Raw genomic sequence first — 25940 nt, forward strand, 5'->3', positions numbered from 1 at the left:
AATTGTAGTTTTGTTTCATGAGTTTTACTGCTATGACAGTTATGGCTATAAAACCAGGTTCTAATTCCAATTGAAAGTGCAGGGAATGTGTCTATGAAGTCCATCCAAAAATCGTCTCAGTTGTGCTGTGGGGGGGGGGGGGGGGGGCATTTTTCTTTCACCAGTCAGCAACATTGGGCAAGAAGCAAGCTGAAGAGCAGCATAGAGGACCAACCCCTAATGGATATAATTTGCATAAACACCACCAGAGTCAGAACGCACACCCTACTCACTGATTGAGGGTTCAGATAACAAGGTTCCAGGGTAGCCTAATGGAAACGTGTTAAGAAATATTCTGAATATTTTATCAAGGTACAAGCTCATAGAGCCTGAAGGGCTGAAATTACTTTGTGTTTGGTACATATTCTTCACATTCAAACAAAGGTTTTAGACATAATCTGTCATACAGAGAGCGAAAGACCCTTAACCCTGAGCACATTTTTGTTAAAAATACATAGACATAATTTCATCATTCATGTTGAGAACATAAAAAATGTGGCGGAAAACTTAAAGATAAGAAGATGTCTTCATGATGATGACTACTGATGTATATATATGGACAAAAGGTTTTTGAGGTTTATCAAACTGTGTAGCCATGTCTGACAATAATTTACCTTTTTTAAGTACAATTTTGACGGAACACCTGGGGTGAACAAAGCTTCTTTTCAATGTCTATTTCTGGGCAAAATGAGGCAATGGCTGGCAAACTTAAAATAACTACAATAAAGATGTCCATTTTTACTGCAATATTAGGCAATAAATACCGCTGCTGGCTGCCTTAAATCCTTGTTGCCCCCGAAGGTTGCATTGCTAAAAATCCACAGATGTTTCTTAGTGTAGTTTCAAACAAGCATATGCTGGTAACACTTTGATCTAGTACTGCGATGGTTTTATGATTTTTCAATCGGTGTAGACATCATCTTTTAATAAACAACAGGAAATCCAAATAAATATACCTTTAGAAAACTTTCTTGCACCACAACATCAACTATTTCACAGTCCTACTGCCAGTAATGCAACCGATACACACTCCAACTTAACATGTAGAGAATTTAACATGACCATGTCCTACCTCTTAACTTCCATTAAACATTAATGTCTCTGAAAGCGCTTCCTCTACAGAGAGTCAGGTGATGACGAGCAGTTCAACAGTGAGGCCATGTGAAGTACTGACTCCATTGAATGTTTCAGTCTGATTTTCTGGAGGAGATTAATCACTAGTTAACTGTGTTCTAATCAGGACCAAGATAGGGATGTCACAGTTAGCCATTTTTTAAAAAAAATACATTTCCCCAAAAAGGAGAAGTGAAGGAGTTGACTGACAAAAACCCTCCTACAATGGCAGACTGAAGTCCGGACAGGTAAGCATGGAGCTGTATGTTCTGCCTCCTACAAATCCCCGTTGTTTTCTTCCCTGACATCAATACCATCATTGAGAAAAGCTTCTTTTTCTGACGACATGGCTTCTAATTCATGATCGAGACTGAAACCGTTCATTTCTGTTACCAGAGCAGAGTGGGATGAGGAAGCCTCAGAGCTGTGATGAATGCCATAGCAGAAGTAGATGACTAAACCTGCAAAGAAGGAGAAAGAGGGGGGGGGGGGCAGTTTGTATAAAATTATGCTTAGAGATCAAAGAAAATCTGGAAAAGCGTCAGCTAGGGTGGAGAGACAATACATTTTGATAGAGACGAAACTTCATTAGGTCTATAAAGCTATAATGTTCAATATGACAATGATGTAAGACTACCTATAGCCATCCAGATGGAAAATCTGACCCATGTTCCTCTGTCCAGCTGCATCATCAGATAGACATTGACAAACATGCTTACGACTGGAATAAAGGGCAGCAGGGGAACCTGAGAAAACAGGACTGTATTACCAAACACCAACACTCTGACAAATATATGCACAAAAGCCATAAAAAACACTATTTTATAAGGCTTGGTGACTCCAAGTTGCCATTCTTTGCTGCAGTTCTCTAACAAGAGCGACACAATATTTCAGAAATGTAATGTCATTGCAATAACACTGTGCAGTTTTAATATGGGACAGGAGTGGTAAACATTTAAATTGTTACGCTTTATTATCTACTATCAACTATCAATTGACAGTTGATATGAGCAAGTTTAGGAGAGCGGGTGTTTTCTTGGAGCTATTTCCTGACTTGTTTGAAAGATATTTTTTCGAGTCTTACCCTTTCTGAAGAGTGGCTATGAAAACTGGGCCTTTGTTTCATATGATATTTACACATCCCTGGATTGTGCATTAAAGGTTTTGCGACAAGTATAGAGGATGCCGTAACTATTAGACTTCTAAAACTGTATTTCAGATCAATTATTTTCTATTCCAGTTAGCAAAACTGAAAAAAGTTATTTTTGACAAGTGACAACAAATTAAATAACAAAGGTATAACCAAGTGAATTAGATAGTAGTCAAGTCAAACAATTTAGTTAGGCATGCTAAGGAGTTGGGACTGAAAGTAACAAAACAAGCACAGTTAAATTAGCTGACAGACATAATAATACCAACAATTTTAAAGAACTAACAAATCTTTGTGTTATTGCTATATATATTTGCGAATAGATATGAAAATGAAAAAGTACAAATTACAAAACGGCTTCTGCTGCATTCATTTGATAGGAATTTCTAGCAGCAACAATAAGTCGAGTACTCGTAATTTAGAATAAAACAATAACTTCAGAAATAATGATTTTTCATCTCACTGAAAGAATTTACTCAAATTAAATGCAAGATTATTTTAGTTTTTTTCTCTCTGTCATTGTGCTACTCCAAGAAACAATGAATTGATTTTAAGGCTTTTTTTTTTTTTTTACATTTGTTTACAATCATAGCTAAAAATTAGGGACATGAATGTTAGATGAAATTAGCATGCTGTAGTACTGAAAAGGTCTTAAAGCCAAACCTTGAAGGAGAGTTTTGTTTTACTCTCAGGCTGCCTCCAGATGATGAAAACCAGAACTAGAGAAACCATGAAGATGACACTGAGGGCTACCATGTTCCATGAGGCAAAGCCTCCCTGCACAGCCAGTACACTGAAAGTCAGGATCAGCAATCCTGCAGAAGCACATATGAAAGAGACTGTTACTCAACACAGGGGGAGAATAATTACATTTTAGGCTTGGTAGATACATGTAATGAAGCACTTCCACATTACATCAACTGGTTTAATTTTAAATAAAGACTTATGTATGTTTATCCTCTAATGACAAACACACACTTGGCTATATCCAACTATCAGTAAAGTAAAAAAAAAAATTTGATTTCCTTCTATTCCTTGTTATAAAAATACAAACAGGCTTTTGAGACCAAAATCAGCTATTTTTTTTTCTTTTTCTTGCATGAAAACGAACCTAGGACAGAGGTACAGATGTTGACAGTGAAGCCCGACAGCATGGATGGCTCATGGTTGTTTGGAAACAGCAGGGTCTGGAAGCTGAATCTCTCCTCGACACCAGGAAGGATGCCCATACTGGTACTGGGCACACTTACGCCATCACTTAAATCTGCCTCATCATGGCAATTAGCTATCTGGTAGACATGGCTGTGCATCTCAGGTTGGTATCTGTAACAAAACAAAAATAAATAAATAAAGTAGTTTCTCCATCAGTTCTTAGATTAAATTAACACCACATATGTTGTTCAGGCAATAATATTTTTCTAAGGTAAATAAAATATAAAGCAGCGGGTACCCTTTGTACAAGTAATATTAGTTAAAATTGGAGCTGAAGCCAACTTTTTAGCATTCCAAAAAAAAGTAAAAAACAAAGCAACTGGACTTGTTTTCCGTAGTTGAAAACAAGTCTAGTTGCTTTGTGTTTTACTTTTTTTGGAATGACCATGACCTGGATGATTGAGAATCTTCACCAGCAACTTTTCAGCAGTTTCCCACAGCTGTGACAGCATAAGTGAACGCAGTATGAAATATAAATGAATAGCTTTTTTATGTAAAAAGGATTTATACAAATAATTTGAACATAAACCAACAAATCATCTATTAGAGTGACAAGTTCTGTGTTGGAAACCTTTCACAGGGAAGAATGGTAGCTGGGTTTAAAAAACAGATAAAAGCAATTAAAAACTATAAATAGTATATTTTGATGCAAAATTTCCATTTCAGAAAATGACAATTTTATTCTATAAAGTAAAAATTTTATGTTAATGAAGTGAATGTTGCGACATGTTTATGCCAAATCCTACTAATTTAGCAAGTAATGTTATAAGTAACTTTCAAAAATGTTCTTAGTTATATTTAATGTTTTAGAACAAACAATTATGCAAATCCATCAGCATTTTTTGTAATGAAACAAATAGTCAAAGAAGATACTTGTATGTCAATATATAAAAATTCCAGTGTAACGTGCCCTCTATTATTTTGTTCCTGTGAGACCTTCATTATCCAGCACAAGTCTTTACTTAGTTCATTCCTAAGGAAAAATGGCTGACTGTTCCTTTCAGTCCCACCTACCAATTCTGAATAAAACTGCTCAAACTGACCTTAGCACCAGCACACAGGCGGCCACTAACGTATAGGCCAGAAGCGTTCCTATTGACATGAGGTCCACCAGGTCCTTCAGGTCAAACAGAAACGCCATGATTGCTAAAAATGTGCAAAAAGATAGTTGCTGTAAGAACTGTGCATGCTTGATGAGACTCGTCTTTCACAAGAACAAAAATGGAAAAGTACTAAATTATTTTTTACATTCATGGACATCAAAACTACTAAACATCCTTATGTTATTTTTTACACAATGTGTGAAATAGCTGAATGACAACAATCCAAAGTCAAATTCTTTGCTGCGCACACAATCTTGGCCAATAAAGCTGATTTTCATTTTGATTGACCTCAAAGGACATATGTGCATAAATGTCTCAGACGTTATTGCCATATAATATATTATGGAAGTTTGTCAACTAAGATAAAAAAAAAATCAAAAGATATCTGTGATATATAATGCTCAGCATGAGCATGGCGAAATTAGCTTTCAGGATTATGTCAATTATTATGATGTTAGTTTACTAATAAATTTAAAACAAAGAACGTTGTTTGTTTCCAGAAAAAACTTTCACTGAGCCAAGCTTGTGGCGACGCTAAGACCATCTCTATTTCTTTCAGCTTTTCCTACTTAGGCATCACCACAGTGAGTAATCCTTCAATCTGCTCCCTGTAACATCATAGCTTCTCTTGGGTCTCTCTCATTCACACTTAGCCATTCTGTCTTTCTGTTCCCTGCTCTCACCACAAACCACAATGTCATCTGCAAACGTCATTGTCCATGAAGATTTCTGTCTAACCTCATCTGAAGTGCACATGCGCAGCCAGCAAGCGGAAACTAACAAGGAACGTGCACGCACGCTAGTGTTATGTAAGGGCATCAAAATGATTGACATGTGGGACAACCAATAGGTAAGGTGATAAGGTGAGAGCAGGACAAAAACTCTGACCAATCCCTGCTCTTCAGTGTGAAGGGCGGTAATTGGTCAGAGTTTTTGCAGGCCTGCAGCTTTTACAGAGATCAACATTTTTAACCTCCTTTTTCTGAATACATAATGAATTGACTACTTTCAGGATGGCATAACTACAGGATGAATAATAACAATCTAAATTATATATTTAGCCATAATAAAGTGAATATTGCAAAGTCAGTCTTACATCCCCACTGGAGGTTGCAAAGTAGTAAGTGGGATTCTAACTCTGAAAGAAAAACTATAAAGTGTAAGTACCCAATGAATAGATTTAGAATCAGCTTTAATTGCCAAGTTGGTTCATACAATAAGGAATTTGACTCCGGTTCCACTTTGCACTCAATGAAGCCATTTTAGTACAAAAAAGGAAAGCAGAAATATTTTTTTATTGTAAACATCTATACATATATGTTTCAGGAAAAAAGGGAAGACATGGCTGGATTGGTGCAAATATCTGTGTGCTCTGTCTGGAATGAAACTGTCCTGGTATTGCTGTTTATTTGTAAATTGTGTTCCCTTGCGTCAATATGCAGTTAAAAGTCTAAATACTTTGGTTCCATAATGTGTGGGGTCTGCAGAGATGTTAGCTGCCCTTTTCCTGACCCTAGACCTGCACAACTCATGGATGGAGGGAAGGTCAGCCTAGACGATCCTCTCTGCAGACCTAAGAATGTGCATAAGACAGACTGAAATATTTATTATATATATATATATATATATATATATATATATATATATATATATATATATATATATATATATATATTTGCAAACACCTATAAAGAATATAGCCCAATACTCAACCAACAGCCATGGTAATGAGCCTTTGCATGTTATTTTGTGGGTCGGAAGCTGAACATATTGACATTCACTGGTAAATATATCCACAGAAAACAGGAAGGACGCAAAAATATATATAAAAATTTAGGCCGAGACCAGATTGCAAATGTAATATTTGATTGTCCATGTTGAGGCTGAAAATATAGGTCATAGTACAATCTTCATTTCAGCGCATGGTGCTTAAATATTTTAAATTTGGTAACTGCTATAGGGAAAGATAATCATATAGACTTTGCTCATTTTTAGATTTTCCCTTATATTTTTTTAAAAGAAGCTTTCAGCATCATCCTCTATCCTTACATTTTTGTTTTCATGACTAGGACTTGTTTTTTTTTCTTTCTCAAAGTTATTCATTTTCTCTCTTTGGTTTTCACTTAGTACTCCTCTTACCCGATATGACCCCAGCCGCAACAGTGGAGTTTACAGGGGCCTTCCTCTCGCTGACATGGGCCAAAAAGGAGAAGAGAAGGCCATCTCGTGCCATGGCAAAGATGATACGGGGCAGGGGGAACATGGAACCCAACAGACTGGGGTGGAGTGAGGAGGGAAACATAAGGTTTTGGTGACAGTTGTCGGTAAGTAGCGGGAAATATAGGGAAGGAGTGGGAAAAGCTAGTTGGAAAAAGAAACCTAGTTAGTAAGACGTGTGTTGGAGATTTGAGGCAGGAGATTGCGCAAGAAGGTCGAAGCGGTATAGATCAAGGGGCCATGACGTTGTTTGTCCAAAGTTCTCTAAATGATGGCATGCAATGATGCAAGGCTCCACATGCTATTATTCTCTATAGTAAATTACATGTATTTGGCCATTTTACACATGCAGTTTTACTCAGTGGATTTCTTCTTACATGATGCAGGCTGAAATTATTACTGTAAGTTTCAAAGCTGAATAGAAGTGAAATATATATTTTTGACAGACCAATGTTATAGGAATTAATACAGAAGGACAACAATAAGCTAGACCAGTGGCAGTTCTTATATGAATGTCACCTAAGGCGAGGAACCCCCACACCCACTTGACCAAAAAAAAACAGAGTAGGCTGTGCTGTGTTTCCTAGTTAGTACAATATTTTCTCCATGGCTGCTTCCATGATACAAACCTTGATAAAGATGCCCCTGAATTGCAAAAGTCTAATTCCTTCAAATTTCCACATTTCATGTATCTTAATGTAGCACCAAGGCGCTCTTGCTAAAGGCAGAGAGAAGTTCACAGGTTAACTTGCTGTGCTGCACCACATTTGATTGACACGACTCAACATTAATGCCTCCCTAAAATTAACCAACATTTTGGATACCCTTTGAGATGTGAGGCAGTTAAAAATGCTGTGGTGTTTAATTACAATAACCTGCTGCCACTAATGTCAGCTGTGTGTGCCTTCTCATCACAGTGGACGGCACATTCTATGCACAACTGAGTGATTTCAGTGCTCCATATATAATATAATATAATATAATATAATATAATATAATATAATATAATATAATATAATATTGCCCTGCGATTGACTGGCGACCTGTCCAGGGTGTACCCCGTCTCTCGCCCATTGACAGCTGGAGATCGGCACCAGCACCCCTGGTGACCCCAGCACGGATAAGCACGTCGGAAAATGGATGGATGGATAACATAATATAATGGGTTTTAATTTCTATGTATTTATTCAGTGGTGCTCACCCTCCCTCTAATGTCACTGAGGGCATCTGTTCATGTTGCCTATGACAAAAACCGCCACTGAGCCAGCATTTCAAAAAAGGAAACAGAGCCCTGTATATAAAACAGTAAATAGATCCCTTTGACACTCAGTGAGCGGTTTTCTACCAGGTATTAACAGGTATTAGAGATGCTATCGTGCAGATGGATGCAAGTTAAAGATTAAAGACATGCGTGTTAGTGTCTCACCTGCCCCTGTGCCAGAGGCAAAGGTTGCAGTTAGCGGGGTTTTGGTGCGGGGGCTGATCTCAGCCATGAACTTGAAAAGCAGCCCATCGTCCGCCATCGCCCACAAAACACGGGGTATAGGGAACATAGCCCCCAGCAGGCTGCCATGCAGGAGGAGACCAGGATATATAGTATCCACACTTCACTTACACCCAAGAGAATGCCATAAGACATACATGAACGAAGACAACGGCTCACACATTAAAGAAACACAGAACAGAATGAGTGTAGTAGCATAAAGCATAGCATCGGAACATACAGTCCTGTCAAAAAGTTCTGAGACCTTATTAGTATTTTGCTAACCTGACTCTCGCCAGATGGATTTTGTTCCACAGAGCTCCACACATCCATCTGGAATCGCTGCCATTGGGAGGGATTTCAACACCACATAAAATGGACTAGCCAATCAGGAATGCCAGGCAGGATTTTCGGAGATGTGACGTATCAGAGAAGCGACTGTTTGTATTCAGACAACAATGGCGGCTCTCAGCGAGGAAGCAAGCAGTAACGCTGATGCTGCTATTTCATCAGTGTTGTCCAATCTACCAAATATTAATTCTTTAAAAGAACACCAGAGAACGGCTTTAAATGTTTTTGTTAGTGGAAACAATGTTTTCGCCCTTCTTCCGACCAGGTGTGGCCTTCCCAAATATCAGTGTCACAGGTTGGTTTCGATGTGAGTTGTGGAAGCAGCGTGTCAGTAAAGATGACGGATAAGTGGTCTATCCAAACATATGCAAGGATTTTAGATAAGGCCCCCTCCTGAAATACATCTCCAATGGAGCAATCCCAGATGAATGTATGGAGCTCTGCGGAACAACATCCATCTGGTCAGAGTCAGGTTCATATTTTGTCTCAAAAGTGCCAGACTTTCATATTAATTCTTTGGAAGTTGTCTTGTAAAAATGTTCCTCAGAATTTCTAAAGGTTTTTTTGGACAGTGGCTGACATTGGTCCAGCTTTTCTGATTCTTCGAAAGAGAGAGACAAAATAGGGATTGCTCATGATTTTTGGACAGTACTGTAATATTCTGTACTCTTAAAATTGGATGTAGGTATTTAGAAAAAAGTTAAATATACAAGCACTTAATGCAAAAACCCTGCCTTAAACTAAATTATGACAAACTCTTTTTTTATTGCATGCATTCAAATAATTCATATCTTTTGCACTAATCAAAACACGGCCATGATAAATATATGTACTATGATATAAGAATCATTAAACACTAAAACTGAACATAAATAAAACGGCTTGATGAGTCTTGGTTACATAATAAGACACATGCACTACGAATCATTTGTCAGTAGAGCTTTTATTTTTAGATAAGGAGTCAAATCCCTTTGAAAGCTAAATATACCCACAGAAAACATACAGTAAGCATGCACAGGCATGTTTATATGTGCCTGCACATGCACTTGTGCGTGTTTCTCTGGAGCCTTTTTCACGTGAGCGCAGATGTTCAAAAGACTGTGAATAAGATTTATACCCAAAGATTATGTGTTGTTCTTCACACACTGGCTTATCAGCACATTTCTGATGGAGGTGGCTCTAGAAACATTTACGAGAACCTGATTTAGCAAAACTCAAGAGGAGGCATGGCAAAATGCAATATCCACTGTTAAAAGTGTTTTCTTTACCACAAAGTGAGAACATGATTTGAATGTTTTTTTTGCTAGATATTAATGACACATTAAAATATCTTAAATTTACATGTTTACTTACACAAGCCTAACTTCTAGACATTTAATTTAGAGGATATTAGCAGAATGAATCAAAAGTGCATACGTGGAAAAGACTCGAGAGAAAACAAAACACACACAAACAAATGTGCCTGGGAAAGTAGTTCTGGTGTAATGTTCTTACCTGGTAGATAGAGCACAAAGGGAGCCTACAGCTACTGCGTATTTGGCTCCTCCCCAACCCACATACTTAAAAGCTACAGGAAGAGGGCTGTTGCTGTCCAGAAGATAGTACGGCATCATGAGGGTGAGGGCGGCAGAAACACCAAAGTAAGCGACAAAACAAATCAGCAACGAAGAGACAATCCCAATAGGAATGGCTCTCTGGGGGTTTTTCACCTCTTCGCCTGTAAGGTGGAAAAAATAACTAGGTCAGCAATAATACATAAAATAAGGTCAGGTCCTAGCCCTACTAGGTCCTGACCATATTTACTGCTCTAAAATCTTTGTGTGTGTGTATATATATATATATATATATATATATATATATATATATATATATATATATATATATATTAGGGAGTGCAAAAACAAACAATCAATCAAACTTTTTGGTTTAATAAGACATGGAGTAGAACTATTTGCTACAAATTAACTGTGTAAAAAAATATCTTTTAAGCTATTTGATGGGAAAATCAGGAGAGAGCGCTCTAAGCTCACTTGGACACATACAAAACAAATTTAAATATCAGTTTGAAAGTTCGTTTTCATAATAAATAACACGTTTAACGACAGAACTTAGATGTCTAGATTGACATTGGCCATAGTGAAATGGCCATAGCTTTGTCAGGGCAAAAAGCCTTTGGAAACTGCAAAGTTTGCAAAATGCTAACTTTGTGTCACAGCCAAAGCTTCTGAACAAAACTGTACACACATTTTGGGTAATAAAACGGAAAGTTATTGAGGCCAGTGCTCTGAAATTCTCAAATTTGCAACCCAGAGTCGCTGAGCCTGAAACCTGTCCAACAGTTGTTGCGCCACTGTTGGCGCGTTGTTACTGTGTTGGCAGGTATCCAGCACATGTGGAAAACTGTAAAACAGATGTATTTTAGACATACTGGGAATAAGGGTTTGTGAAAAAAATAAAACAAGCAGCTTATGTTCACTATGGAGCCATAGGGCCGAACACGCAGCTGCAGGCGATTGGGCAACATTGATCCTTTGGCAACCACTCAATTTAATGTTCTGCAGTGACATTGCATCATAACAAAGGAGGAATTCAGAGACTGAAATATAAAGTGTGTACCAAAAAAAAACATGGCTACTGATCAAGAAGTAAGTAACACATAGATGTTATCTATACCTGCTCTTGTGATATTACAAAGGTGAAAACTTTCTAAAAATGTGTGCAAAACATGTGCCTCTGCAAGTTAAAATTGAGCAATGGTTTAAGGGTTTACTCAATATGAGCCAGTTAAAACTCAGGGAAAAGAAGGGACAGAATGTATGCAAGCTGGAGCACATGTGTAAACTTTCCTTCTACCCCAACTTACAGGCCTTGGATTCATTACAGAAACGCACAGAAATAGTGCACTAAAAATATCTAGTCACAGATGCAGATTTGAAGACTGCACAAAATGCCTGGAAAACATCTTAAGCTTTAACTCTACCCTCTTGCGTCACAGCTCCTGGCATCCTGCCATGTACACAAGTGGACCAAATGCATTAAAAGTGCAGCTCTTCTCTCTGCCTGGCTACTCTTACGTAAGGCTAGAAGCTGAACGCATTCCAAGTCCAGATTCAGTTTCATGCCCCAAACCCCTACTCCCGCCTATATCCGAAACACAGTCAGACAATTGGAGTTGAGAGAAATGCTTAAACAGGAGTAGGCCTGTTAAAAAACTTAAATGTTTACAAAATCCATCAAATATACCCACTTTTAAAAGAAAATTCTCACCAACATGTCAAAAAAAATGTTTGAAGGATAATGTGTACAAGTTTTGAAGTTGTGAGTTGAAGGAGAGACAAAGTTGAGTGTTATGAATGTATTTCTCTGGCAAGGTTTCTCAAAAAAAAAAAAAAACTCTGCATGAACCATTGAATTTGAAAAAATCACAATTCTAAAGTAAACTGATTTTGCATAACTTTATGACCACTGATGGATGAAGTAAATGCCACTGATTTCCTTCATTATGGTATCTTTTTAGTGACTTTAGATATATTTGGCAGCAAATGAACATCCCATCATCAAACTTGATGGAAAGAAGAGAGCCGGAAATAGGCTCAATGATGCTGGAGTAAAAAAGTGGCATGCATGATACTGAGGTACAGCTGGTTCTGAGAGAATTGTGTTAGACTGTGCAACGTGACTTATTTTCTTGTGTATGGGGCAGAATAGCCATAGATGAGCCAGGGTGTCCATGCTGACTTGGTGCACCACCATAAAACCAAGCGTGACCATGTGAGCATCAGAACTGGAATTGGTCTCAGAACTCACATCTCAATCCAATCGAACATCTGTGGGATGTGCTGGACAAAGAATTTTGCTCCATGGAGGCCCCACCTTGCCTTGCTAATTTACTGATATTTTCTTGATGCCTACTGGACTCCACACCTAGACTGGATGTTTGGCAGCAAAAGGGGTGGCTAACACACAATAAGAAGGAGTGCTTTTGAAATTTTTCATCTATTACTGACCTGTGGTGGCGATGCAATCAAAGCCTACGAAGGCATAGAAACATGTAGCCGCTCCTGAAAGCACTCCTGTGAAGCCAAATGGCATGAAGCCACCCTCTCCTAGACTCTCCTTGGATGGCAGAATGTAAGTCAGACTACAATGGAGAAAATAAAAGCATGAAATAAATCATTAACAAGGATGAAAGCTAGATGCATTAGGCCATCATGGACAAATAACAGTGGTAATCAGCCACATCCTTACTTTTGGTTTGAGGTATTCGTATAATTGACATGAAGGATCTCCTCTGGATCAAGCTGCCAGTTTTTCAAAGTGCCTTTGACCAGGCCAGAGACCACCATGAATAACAACACTAAAACATTGATGCAGGTAAACACCTTGTTCACCATCGCTGACTCTTTTACTCCAAATGCCAAAAGACCTTGCAAATGAAAACAAGACAAAAAGAATTAAATACACACACAAATGCATATCTATATTTATCCAAGGTAAATGTTCATAGCTGACATTTTGCCTTCAGGCTTAACACTGTCATTGTTAGAAAGTTATAATATACCCTCTCACTTACCATTTTATCGGGTACACGTACATCCTTTAAATTGCTTAACACAAATAAGTCAATGAATCACAGCAGCAACTCAATGCATTTCTCCGTCTAGAAGTGGTAAAGATGACTTGCTGAAGTTAATGCTGAAGTATAATAATGGGGAAAAAAGGGATTTAAGCGATTTTAAATGGGGCACGGTTTTTCGTACCAAAACGGTTGGTCTGGGTATATATAGATTTATATAGATATAGATATATATAGATTTTCAAGTACAATCATCTTGCAGGGTTACAGAGATTGATCTGAAGATATACAGGGCACACAGTTGTGGACATACATAAGGGTTTTGTATGATATCAGAGGTCAGGGGAGAATAGATATACTGATAGAGGTGGTCGCTCAAATAAGCACCTGTTAAAACCAAGACATGCAGTATACCATCACTGAATGTGCATGTCAAACCTTTAAACTGATGGTCTATAGCAACAGAAAACTTTACCAGGTACCGCTCCTGACAACTAAGAACAGGAAACCGAGGCTACAATTAAAAAAAGGCACCCCAAAATTGGACTGATTGAAAAAAAAATGTTGCCTGGTCTGGTGAGTCTTAATTTTATCTCAAATCTCAGATCCTCTCAAGCTGGTTTCTAGAACGTGTTAATGAGTTCACTCTTCTAAAACAGCCCCCCACAGCCTCAAATATCTCAGTCCAACAGAGGACCTTTGTGATGTGGTGGACAAAGATATTTGCATCCTGGATGTGCAGCTGACGAATCTGCAGCAGCTGTGTGATACTATGATATCAATATGCACCAAAAGATTTACATGTAAATCCTGTGCTGTAAGAAACAGGGTACAGCAGTGTGGGGTCCAACGGTACAAGCAAAGTCTACAGAATAAACTGGTCAGTAAGTATTAAGACAAAAGAAAAGGCAGACAGAGATTTTCCTACCTGTAAGAGTAAATATGATGAGAACAGCAAACATGTCAGGGTATTCTGCCAGTACACCTGGTACATTCATAGACATGTACTCTCTGCAGAACTGCTCAATGCGTTTCCCTACCAACTCATCAAAGGTGGCACTCCATGCACGAGCCACGCTCGAGGTACCTGGAGCATAGAAAGTTAGGTACCTCATTCTCAAATCAGTTATTCTCCCTTAAACAAATCTGTTTACTGTATAGGTTAAAGTGATCTACCAATAACGTAGGAGAGTATGAGGTTCCATCCAGTGATGAAGGCCCAGAGTTCTCCTACTGTCACATACGAGTAAAGATAAGCGGAGCCTGTTTTGGGGACACGGGCTCCAAACTCAGCATAGCAAAGACCTGCCAATACTGAGGCTGAGGCAGCTATCAAGAAAGATAGGACGATTGCAGGTCCTAGAACGACAAAATCAAGATATAATCAAAAGCTTCCAACCATTTTCTACAAAAGCTAAAACGTTAACCTCATCAAGGCTGATCAACTTACCTGAATTGTCTCGTGCAACGGCACCAGCAAGCACATAAACGCCAGCACCCAATGTGCTTCCCACACCCAGGGCTACCAGGTCGAAGGTGTTGAGGCATCGAGACAGACGAGAGTCCTCAGAATTTGAATTCACCGCCTTCACCCGTAGCAGCTGTTTTCCGAAGTGCAGTAGCTTCTCTAGCACCATGGTTTATGGTCTGGCCTCAGGAAGGGAGAGAATTTCTTCAGAGGTCACAGGGCGAAAAAGAGGGAGGCCACTCACACCCTAAGGGGGGAACAGGAGTTAAAAGATGTGTGAATATGTGTGAATATGTGTGAATATGTGGAAAGTGCACGTTGAATCTTGCCTATAAATATTGACTGAAGTATTAAAGATCTAGCAAATAACTGTGGAGGACATTGTGGTTTCTTAGGGGCTGGTTGGGGCTTACATAATGCAAAACCACCATGTGGTTGGAGAAACAGGGTGGAGTCTATGGGATTACCTATATTGCTGATATGTAAACACAACTCACAGAGGAAGGGGCGAAATGCTCTTTAGCATAGTATTCAACAGAAAAGCATCCACATTACATGACCCAGTGTCATCTATCTTTGTATGCAGTAGAAACTCTGAAGTAAGGAACCAACCACCTCAATAATAAGGTTCCATACTAAGTTTTCACAAGAATAGAAAACAAAGAATTTCTTATTATCTCTTGTTCAGTAAATTGGTAAATCCATAGAGACATAGTTTATTTCTTTTATTTACTATTTTCATTAAACCTTTATTTAACCAGGAAAGTCACTATTGAGGCAATCACTTTTTCAAGGGAAACTTTGTCAGGGCAAAAAGCCCTGACAAAAAAATAAAAACTGTTACAAAACATAAATAAATGGCCTCCATAAAGACTACTAAGAAATTAAAACTGTAAAATGTTACATCAGACAGAATTAAAAACCTTGACAATTTAAAGAAGTCATCTCTAAGACAGTCATTGTACCATGTTGTGTAAGCTAGATAGACAAAAGCCTTTTTTCCAAGTTTGGCACAAACGTTTGGGAGAGAGAGCATGTACCAATCATTGTAATGCAAAGAGTATTGCTTGGTGCTCTTTCTTATTATCATCTCACACAAACAGATTGGAAGACCTGGACTTGCCTTTTATATAAAAGTGTAGCAATTATGGAGCCTGCGGCCAGTCAAAGAAGGCCATCCCACCCAAAAATATAATGGATCAATTTGTTGTACTTTGCTCTAAATCTTAGGGCATAACAATAAATTGTCAGTCTTGTGAAGACACCGGCAAAAGCACACCTATAAAAGGACACCATAATTGAACACAGACAAAAAGGTGGCAGCAACATGTCACTTTTGTACATTAAAAGAGAAGCACTGCTTGTTACAATAAAAATATTGTTTCAGTCTCAACTTTTTCAATAGTTGGAGCACATGCGCTTTAAAAAGGAGAGAGTTATCACTTCTACTGATCCACAGGAACCCTTTTATTCTAATTCCATAAAACATCTTGATAATTGAGTAAAATACACACTATTTAAAACATTATAGGCCGTTTGTAGTTATAAAAAATATGGTAAACATTAACAGACAAGAAGATAAAAATCACAATGATGTGTGTAGGGGTCGGGTACCTTTCACATTTGAACCGATACAGTACTGATACCCAGTACCGGGGAATCAATACAGGTACTTAATGGTACTTGTTTTTTGTACTTTTGTGTGTTTATGTAGTAATGATTTTTAGTTTGTTAACAAAATCTCAACATTTTTCAATTTAACATATTTATTTCTCAATATATAAACTTGTTTGGATCTAGAAATTAACCTTATATTCATTGTCATTCATTGTCATCAGAGCTGCCAAACACTAAATGTTTGCAAAAAATTGGGCAGGAGTTGGTCTGTACATAAAAATAAATAAAACATCACAATGCATATAAACAATGTCCGGCAATACAGGTTAGGGTCCAAGAGCCTGACTAAAAATTGCAGTACATCCCAAGGTGGAAATGACCAGAGCAGGGTGAGTGACAGGAGCACTATAATACTGTGACTCTAGTCCACATATTAGTCCCTCGCCAAAAAGCTCTGACATGATGGCATAAACCCAAAGAGGTTGCTACGTACACCATGTACTCTTTCCTTTTTCCTCCCTGGAAACATTCAAGCTCAGCTCTCCAACTTTGCAATTAAGAGCACATACGGAAAAAGTGGTGAGGTTACGAATGTTATAAAAAATACAGTTAGAAACTGAAATTTCAGAAGGTAAAATATCTTGTAGTTCTTTGTAGAGGACAAAGGTAGGTAAGTCACTGAAGACATAAACAGAATTATACCATAACATGCAACCAGTTTATGTTTATGGCAACAGAATGACGGTGAAGCTATGACTACACAGCATGACTACAGAAAAAGTTTGTAGCAGTTATAAAGAACATGTAATAAGTGTAGAATAATCTAGTCCTGGTCTATATATTGCAATTTTCACAGTTGTCTCAATCTATGGTAGTCTTAATGCCAAAGAAACATTGAAGTGCAGAAAGCACTGGATCTACTTAGCAGTGTTTTCAAAAATAGAATTAAGGTTTTATTTTTCTCAATATGTGTTTTAGATCATCTTTGTTCAGTGTGTTGTACAATCTAACTCAGAATTGACCAGTCAAAGCTATCTTGGATTGTAAAAAAAAAAGGTAGTTTTCAAAGTGTAATTCTGTTAGGTTATTATCTACCAACAAACATCTATGCTCTCAATCAATTTTGTTAAGTTTGTCAAATTCCATGCTACTACACTAAGTTTATCTTGGTCGTCAGTCTGCTCTCAGTCCGTTGCAAGTGAAGTCAATTTTGTGATATTATGGCAGGCTGTTATTCGTCATCCAGTGCTTTTCCAGGTCTTCTGGTACTTTAGAAAGTACCCCTGTGGACTCAATTGGATTGATACAGCTAAAAATGGGGGGTGGGGATATGCTTAAATGTCAGCTTTTCATTGTTCTGAGGGATTCTTACTTTTTCTAGACACTCATCATGATATGACATCATTCCACTGGTAGTATTAGTACAAAACCTAACTTCTAACAATCTGAACGCTTATGCTGCAAATCTGATACCAGCTTCAGCATCATTAGCCACCCGAGGAGCCTACTCCCTACGTGGTACAAGAACAAAAAGAAGAAAAAAAGACTTGTTCAGAATGCTACTAACTTTGTTTTCTTGTCAAATTCTCATGCCATCCCTCAGGCTCTGCTACCCAGGGTGGTGAGCCATACCGCCCACACCAGATTAATTGCAGGGTACGCCCAGAGGTCAAGAACATTTGCATTTCCAGATGTGTCTTACAGGTCGTTGGAGCTCACATGATGTCACAGATCATAACCTGTTCGAACCAACTGGAAAACTGGCTGGATGCTGTTGAATAATTAAGGAAGGATGCAGGTTCTCTGGTTTTCTGGCATTAAATCACTACAATCTGCCAATTTGCAAAAGCTGACTGGTTGTTAAAAAATATCGGCTGATATACTCTGCCAAGTGAGGGAACATGTATTTTTTTAATTATTTCTTTGATATTTTCTAAACTTTTTGGGGGTTGCGTAGTGTTGATAGTAAGAATCTAACCCAACAAACAGTTGCTGCACAGCATTATTGTGAACTGTAAATCTTTATGAAATAAAGCTTTGATTTAAATGCTACTGATAAATGGAAGGTGTTGTAAGCACCTACTGAGACGACATTAACACCCACATATACACACACACAGCCAAGGTAAAGTAGCCTACATGAGCCATGTGACTCTTCGCTGACCTGACTACACAAGTTACTTGACGGAAGAAATTTTCCATCAATTCAAATTACAAGACAATTATGACACCTTTAATAGAGGGAATCGAAAGTTATCGAAATAACTTTGAGTGTTTGGACCAACAAACACGGTAAAAAAAAAAAAAAACACTGGTGTGGCTTACGAAAATCTAAATAACTCTTTTGGACATACCTGAAAGCGGTGACACTTTAAGCGTTGATCTGTGTGGAAGGTTTTGAATGATGAATGATGACAGGTGAAGGGGCTTCGAAAGCCTATTTGCTAACTTTTCTTTCAACTGCTGCAAGAAGCGCAAGCCGTTAGACGGACAGGATTCTAAAATAGAATATGGAAGAATCACATGGCTTGGCTATTCCAAGCAGCCTGAGGACGAGCACGAACGTGCACAGACAAAAAGTTGCAGTCACACTATGTTTGGCAGCCATCTTCTTTTTTAATTTCTTTTCACAACTGTCACAACAAGGAGCTGCTCCGCAGATGCTTCAGTGCAAACAAGTGTAAATAGTGCCATGCCTACTCAAGCTGAAGGTATTAAAATAAAATTATTACATTTACAGACGATAATCAGTAGTATCAAAAAGTCCAACTGGATAACTGTAAAAGTTGCAATCCTGAGTTTTCTGATGCATTGCCTCTTGTTGCCTTAAAACGCACACACAGATGCATTCACCAAACCGACTATATTAAAGCAACAAAATTATTTGAGTACTGTAAATCACATGTCAAATAAATTTAACCAATGCCTGTCAGGGGGAGTGAGTAGCTGATCTGGAGAAGGGGTGTGATCCCTAAGAGCCAATTAAAATCCACCATGAGTTTAGCACAGTGTCACGGTCAGAAATGTTACGTCATGGCAAAAAACAGTCATGTCCATCACTGCTAAAAAAAAAAAAACCTGCATTCAAATACAGATTTTCACTTTTTAAAAACATTATCCAGCATCTTTCACACTTTGCTGGTACCTTTGACATTTATGTGTAAAAGGCTTGAAATAAATTATTCTTTAGTTGTTAATTGTAGAAAAATATAACCTTTGATATATTTATTCAAGGGAGAAAAAAAGAAGTTTGGAAATAATAGTTTTTAACAAACTCACCAGTACCACACGTATTGGACCCTATTGTGCGCATTCATTTGCAATAATATTTTACAATGATGTAACATACAGAGGGTGGTGTTGTCCATTCCTCTGGATCACTCACAGTCCTGGATCTTCTCTTAAATTCCCTTCTTTCCAGCTCAGTCCACAGGTTTCCTATGGAATCTAGGTCTGACGATTAAGGTGGGCATACAGGAAGAATGATTTTGTGTCCGATGATGAAACATTTCCGCATCGTTTTTGCAATATGTGTTGGACAATCAGGCTGAAAGTGACAGTGACAACCGTGTTTCAGTTTCTGAGGAGAGGCTACCACATTTTCTTTTCAAATGACCCTTGTATTTCAAAGAGATCCAGCATTGTAACAAGGTTCTCAGGACACAAACAGGCCCACAGCATCACGGATCCTCCACCCACAGTGGTGTCATCCTTTTTTTCAGACTAGACTATAGATTTTAACATGATGAAAGCACACAATACCATACAAGGTTTGAGTAGCGCTGAGCAACCTAAAATCCTACATTTGTGATCTTAGGACTGAAGGTACTGCCTTCAACCCAAACAACAGGACTGCATATAGATTATGTTCTAATAGTTGGTGACCCCAACCCAAGATGCCACTTTTTGTTGCAGTTCTTTAACAATTAACTCTGGAGATTCTTTTTTTACCTCTTTCACCATCCTGCCCACGGTGGGTGTTGGCAAGATAAGCTTAGCTGCTCGTCCGAAGCTCAATTGTTTAAAACTTAATTATTGCTCGGACAGCAAGATTTGACAAATCTAGTGAAGTAACTATTTTTGTAGACATTTCCCGTTTTATGTACATTGTCCTTTTTTAATGACATGTTTACTTGACTGAGAGTGGCAACGAAAATTCCCCCCCCCCTGAGTCACATCATGTCATATTTATAACCAGTGAAGTCATGAATTATTAATTAAAAGTGCCTCGTAATTCCTATTAATACCTGAATACAGGATAAAAAAAATGTTTTACACACCTTTAGCGAAAGACCAAATAAGGGTACACGGCACAGCAGTTATACAGTTATATTTCAAAAGATCAGTTAGAGTTCCCATTCTTTTCACTTTCTCACATTTTGTCACATTGTAGCCACAGATTTAAGTATAATTTATTGAGATTGTATGTGATGGATCAAAATAACATTTTGCACAATTGTGAAATGGGACCCACAGTGCGTCCATTCTTTCTAGAAGAACCTTTCGCTGCAGTTACAGCTGGAAGTCTTTTAGTGGTTTTCCTCTATTAGCTCCATCCATCTTCCTATCAACTCTGTCGAGCTTCATTTGTTTTCCTGCTACAGAAAAGCATCCCCACAGCTTGATGCTGTCACCACTATTTTTCAAGATCAGCACACTACATGTTTTAGGCTTTCTCTCTACTTGTCTGATGGTTGGTCACACTGGATTTTATTCAGAGGTATCAGAATGGAGGGGGCTGGACACAAATGCATAATTAACCTTTCAGATTTTATTTATAAAGAATTTTGAAACCCATTTTCTGTCCACTTCCCAGTTATGTACCACTTTGTGTTGACCTCTCACACAAAGTCAGAACAAAATACATTGAGGATTTCAGTAATAAGTAGCAAAATGCGGAAAAGCTGAAGGAGTATCTTAAAATAACAACTTAGTTTAAATCTATTGTGTAGTCAGTGTTGCTTGGGAGACATGTCAGTGTTAAAAGCTTAACTACCTTTGAGAAAATACAATTGAAACCAGATGTTTACACTCACCATATATAAAAAACAGCAACACCCATACCTTTTTTTCTGTTTGATATTAAATGAAACCTTTCCTGTTTCACGTTAGCTAGATCACCAAAATTTGCTAAATGGCAAAAGAAGACATTTAGCTATTTCTTTGTTTAAATTCGGAAGTTTACATACACTTAAGATTGCTATGCCTTTAACAGGAAGATAATTGTGAACCTCTAGAAGTCTTATTCATCCTTGGGTGCGATTATACAGTTGTGTGAAGGTGAAAACCTTGTGAAAATGTTGCCTACAGCTGATAAGAGGGTGTGATTATCTACAGGGTCATCCAGCGAAGAGAAAGCCATTACTCCAAAAGTATCTTAATGAAACAGAGATATAGGTTTGGAATTTGACTCAGGAACAAAGACCTTCATTTTTCAAGAGATTTTCTTTAATCTGATAAAAATTCAATATACCTGTTGTATCAACCATGTCAATATATCTGAAGGAAGCTCTCAAGCCTAAGAAAACCATCACAAGTGTAAGATAAAATGATGGTGGCATTCTGTTGAGGGGTACTTGGCTGCCGGATGGACTACTGTAATTACTATAATAGATGGCAACAATAGGAAATAGCTTTTATTTTAAATATTTAAGAAGATCAGGAAGTTAAACATTGGTCAAAAATTGAGCTTCCAAATGGAACGTTACACTAGACATTTTGCTAAATTTGTCACAAAGTGTCTTAACAATGTAAACGTTTGAGAATGGATGTCACAGATTCATCATCTCAGTCTCAAAGAAATCGTCTGGGCAAGTATGAAGATGTTGTGTGGAAGAATTGTACCTCCCGAGACTTGCTTACAGCAGAAGCTTGTGGAACAACACCCTAAAGATAAATCTTTATTGGTCATTCCAATTGTACATTCCAACCAAATTTATTTTCAGCATTTAACCCATCCCCTTGGGGAGCAGTGGGCAGCTTTTTCATACCACCCAAGGATCAATCTGGTGTTAAGGGTTTGCTCAGGGATAGGGGCAGTCTGCGGGGATCAAACAGGGTACTTGCAGCCTTCTCTGACTCCAAGTGCACCACTCTAACCACTTAGACCACCAAACTATGCAGTTGAAACAGCAATGTGTGTGTAAACTTATAGCTAAAAAACAAATTCAGTTTACTGGCATTTATGAAAAACAAACACATTTAGCAATCCTAACTGGTCTAAAACAGGAATAGTTTAGTCTGATTTAATGTCAGACATGTTTTTTTTTTTAACTGTATGAAACTGTCTGGTTTCAACTGTAAGTCCTATGCAGGTGTCAAATTGATTAACATTTCTGTCCTCTAATCCATGACAAAAGAAAATACAACACTGTGTACCTCTGTAACTGACCGTAAAATAGAGGTGACTCGGCGAGCTCTTCTGTTTCCTCCTCAGTTTGCCATATTTGTGTCTTCAACAACGTGTATCAGTCATTCAACCAGTCTGAACGGCTGTGAGGAGAGACAAAGTCATCAGTTGCACCACCTCCATTGAGAAAAACCTAGGGGTAATGCAGGTCCAATAACGTTCAACAACTGTCGGGCCAAAATGTTTCCTACACAAACAGATCATATACGCAATGACTAACGGTAATCTCAGCATTATGTTCTTAGAATATCTCTCAGCTAAGTAAAAACATACCATTGCCTAAGAGGCCATTCGATTTGTTGGCTGCCAAGTTTTAAACATGTGACCACAGAATGTTCTCTAGTGAAAAAAAAAAAAAATGAAAAAAGACAGCGGAGACTCCTTTGTCTGAATAGATAACAACCTAAGTGTTTCCATCCTACAGCGCCGGGAAATAATCATGTTTTTGGGAAACAAAAGCTTGACCTCTATCGCCTTTCGCTTCACTGTCAGATATAGCGGCACGTCAACAGACGCAAAAATGCTCTTTTTAAATTTTTGCAACATAACGCAGTATCATTGAGAAAAGAGAATATATATTTGCTATGAGGAGAAATGACAGGTAGTTGGCATAGAGTTTGTTTGCAAGCGCAGTGTGACACCAACGAAGCCGGCAGAGGACGACCTGGTCCGTTGAAAATAAAAGTTATTTCGTGGAATTTCCACCTCCTTTCACTGCAGTGCCTCATTGGAACAAATACACAATGTGCGTCTATGTCACATTATCCAGTTTATGCCGGTATTATCAAGCCCACACTGGACCAATGCAGCAGAGAGGAAACATGAAGCTCTTAAATTCACAGAACCTGGAAAGCTTCCGCAGACTCACACAGGACCTTGGCAGCAGAAGTGCGGTCTGCAGCTTTGCCCACTACTGACCTACTTTGGGACCAGCTAAAGTTAGACTGAGTGAAGCTGATCTGAACTGTTGCTTTCAGGATCTAAAAGGTCAGATCTCAGCCACCCATTCTTTAAAAGGATGAACTTTTGCTAAAGACGGCATATCCAATTGCTCCCACGCTTCCAGCGGCAGATAACCACGCAGCAGTCTAATTATTAAAGCCTGGACATGTATTTAAAAGCACAGCTTTCTTTATGTTCACGCTTACGTTTAATGAAGATTTCATCAGAATAAAATAACTAAAAATAAAACAATCAATCCCAGATTTTCACTCATATGTAAAACGTGTGAATAACCTGACGTACTTCTTGTACTTTGCCTTGCGTTTTCACACAGGACAAACACATGATTTAAAAAAAACAGAATGAAACAATTTAGTTGGGGAAACGTATTTTAAAGATTTGTGGGAAATTTGACTATTTTAGTACGATTCCAGCAACATAACAGAACCTGTTAAACATTCTTTCTACACAGAAATGTTGATCTATCCGAATGAAATGGATTAAAGACTGTTGCCCAGGTATCTTTGGGAAAAGAGATTTTAAATCTCAATGTGATTAAACTGAGACTAAATAGAAATAGCCGTTTAACAGTGATTTTTTTGTTTGTTTGTGTTCCCTGTGTGGAGGCAGAAAAGTGTGTATTTCTTGATGCATTTAACTTGACTGTGACACACTCAAGTCTCTCAAAGCTGCATGGCTTTTTTTAAAGCAGCGCCTGCTCAGAGAGACCACTTGTTGCTCTCACTCTGCAAGTCGCCTCTCTGGCCCCCCACCCCCGATCAGTTCGTCCATCGGGACTCGAACCTCTCCCCTAACCAGCATTCACATGAGTTTTTAAGAACCCAGCACAGTAGCGACCCTGTTAAAACGCTCACACATCTCATAAACATCGCTGCGCGTCTACCGCAGCTCCAGAAAGTCTCAAGATGTGTAGCATGCGTGCTGTTTATAGAAAGTGCATTAATAAAGATCAACGGCACTTATTAATGCACGCCGTGTTGGAGGAATTAGGACATTATGTAACGTTCAGGAACACTTAAAAAAAAGCCAGAAACAAATATAAAAACGCATACGTGCTTTAAGAATAGGCTATTGTCAGCTTTAGAGATATGACAGCATTTCCAATATTTTACGTGAGCGCGCAAGATGATGATAATACAAAACATCTAGCAGGGAATACAAGTAGGTTTATTTACACTTGAATAGTGCCAAATCCCCGTCTGCCGCGAGGAAAGTGCTCCAACATACGAGCCTTCCAGGTCTGTAGGTTCCAAAATGAAAAAGCGCCGCGACTCGCTGCTCCAAGCGTTACACGTCTGCGTAAAAGTAGTTTTATGATGTTGAAGTAGTGTTCGCTCAGGCGCGTTCAGATGGAGGAGGGGATCCACGGAGAGACCCAAACGCAGCTCCGCCCGTTCACCGCTTTTCATACTGAACGGCTACTCCCCTATATACTGCTGTGATTGATTGAGATCAACGCTGTGATTGTTTTTTTTTTTTTTACAGGCTACAGAGGAATTCATAAAAAACAAGTCTTAAACTTCTCAATACCCTACATTTGGATAGCTAATTCAGATCAAAAAGCAAAACTCAGATCTAGACATTTATTCAATGCACACGAGATGATATATTTTGAGTATTTATTGTAAACAATTAAACATAGCACAAAACGTTTTTATTTTTTTAACACAAATGTTATGTGTAGACTCCTTTTTTTTTTTTTTCTTATATCTACAATGGCCCTAATTCGCCGTCTTAGTATGCAGGGTGCACTGCAACGCTGTGAGTAGGGGTGACCGGGGACAGTTGCAACAGGGAATGCGGGTTGCAACATGTCATTTTTGTCCAATCAGAAACAAGCTAGGCTGCAAACGCTCAGCTGGATGCCCTCCAGCAGAGAAAAAGCAAGAAGATTCAAGAGCTGATTCTGAGAATATTCTGAGTTTTATTTGGAGAAAAAATGTTTTGAGGTCATGAAAATGTTTTATTTTAATTTTGTTTTTGTTATACTGTTGTCACTTATTTAACTCAAACCTATATGGTTTAAACAAGTGGTAATGTTACTTTTAAGTAGAATGGTTGGAACGTAGCAAGATCACCTTGTTTAGCTTGTACATGAGGTTTTATCATACTTGACAGAGCGCATAACAGTATTCTTAACATCTTTTCATTTGTTTTTCTTAAATACAAAACAGTTCATTGGGTTAGAGCAGGAACAGGAGGTTTACAGTATGTGTGTGTGTGTCTGTATCTATGCCCT

The 25940-nt window shown here is 38.3% G+C and overlaps 1 protein-coding gene across 3 annotated transcripts; it reads right to left on the reverse strand.

The window, feature by feature from the left end:
- Window positions 1-1318: 1318 nt before the first annotated feature.
- slc7a1a (solute carrier family 7 member 1a) lies at window positions 1319-25107 on the reverse strand. Of its 3 annotated transcripts, none has more exons than XM_036143079.1 (14): window positions 24877-25107; window positions 22721-22821; window positions 14695-14959; window positions 14421-14603; window positions 14173-14331; window positions 12917-13094; window positions 12676-12809; window positions 10163-10385; window positions 8261-8400; window positions 4558-4660; window positions 3414-3625; window positions 2966-3117; window positions 1790-1898; window positions 1319-1613 (listed from the first exon to the last, which is right to left on the reverse strand). In XM_036143079.1, exons 3-14 carry the CDS (start codon window positions 14879-14881, stop codon window positions 1429-1431), a joined length of 1965 nt encoding a protein of 654 aa, XP_035998972.1. In that variant the 5' UTR covers window positions 14882-14959; window positions 22721-22821; window positions 24877-25107; the 3' UTR covers window positions 1319-1428. The 3 variants fall into 3 exon arrangements, with proteins under 3 accessions (XP_035998972.1, XP_035998973.1, XP_035998974.1); XM_036143080.1 differs by having other exon boundaries at window positions 22708-22821; XM_036143081.1 differs by lacking the exon at window positions 8261-8400 and adding an exon at window positions 6757-6893 and having other exon boundaries at window positions 24877-25105.
- Window positions 25108-25940: the final 833 nt, after the last annotated feature.

This window comes from Fundulus heteroclitus, chromosome 11 (assembly GCF_011125445.2).
Source record: "Fundulus heteroclitus isolate FHET01 chromosome 11, MU-UCD_Fhet_4.1, whole genome shotgun sequence".
NCBI lineage: Eukaryota > Metazoa > Chordata > Actinopteri > Cyprinodontiformes > Fundulidae > Fundulus > Fundulus heteroclitus.

Excerpts from the sequence above, each read along its gene's own strand:
- slc7a1a (XM_036143079.1), bottom strand. The coding sequence starts at position 14,881 with ATGGTGCTAGAGAAGCTACTGCACTTCGGAAAACAGCTGCTACGGGTG. Across the intron at positions 14,332-14,420 it reads CATACTCTCCTACGTTATTG|GTACCTCGAGCGTGGCTCGT; the intron begins GTAGATCACTTT and ends TCTATGCTCCAG. Across the intron at positions 8,401-10,162 it reads CTTTGTGCTCTATCTACCAG|CCTGCTGGGGGCTATGTTCC; the intron begins GTAAGAACATTA and ends CCTGCATGGCAG.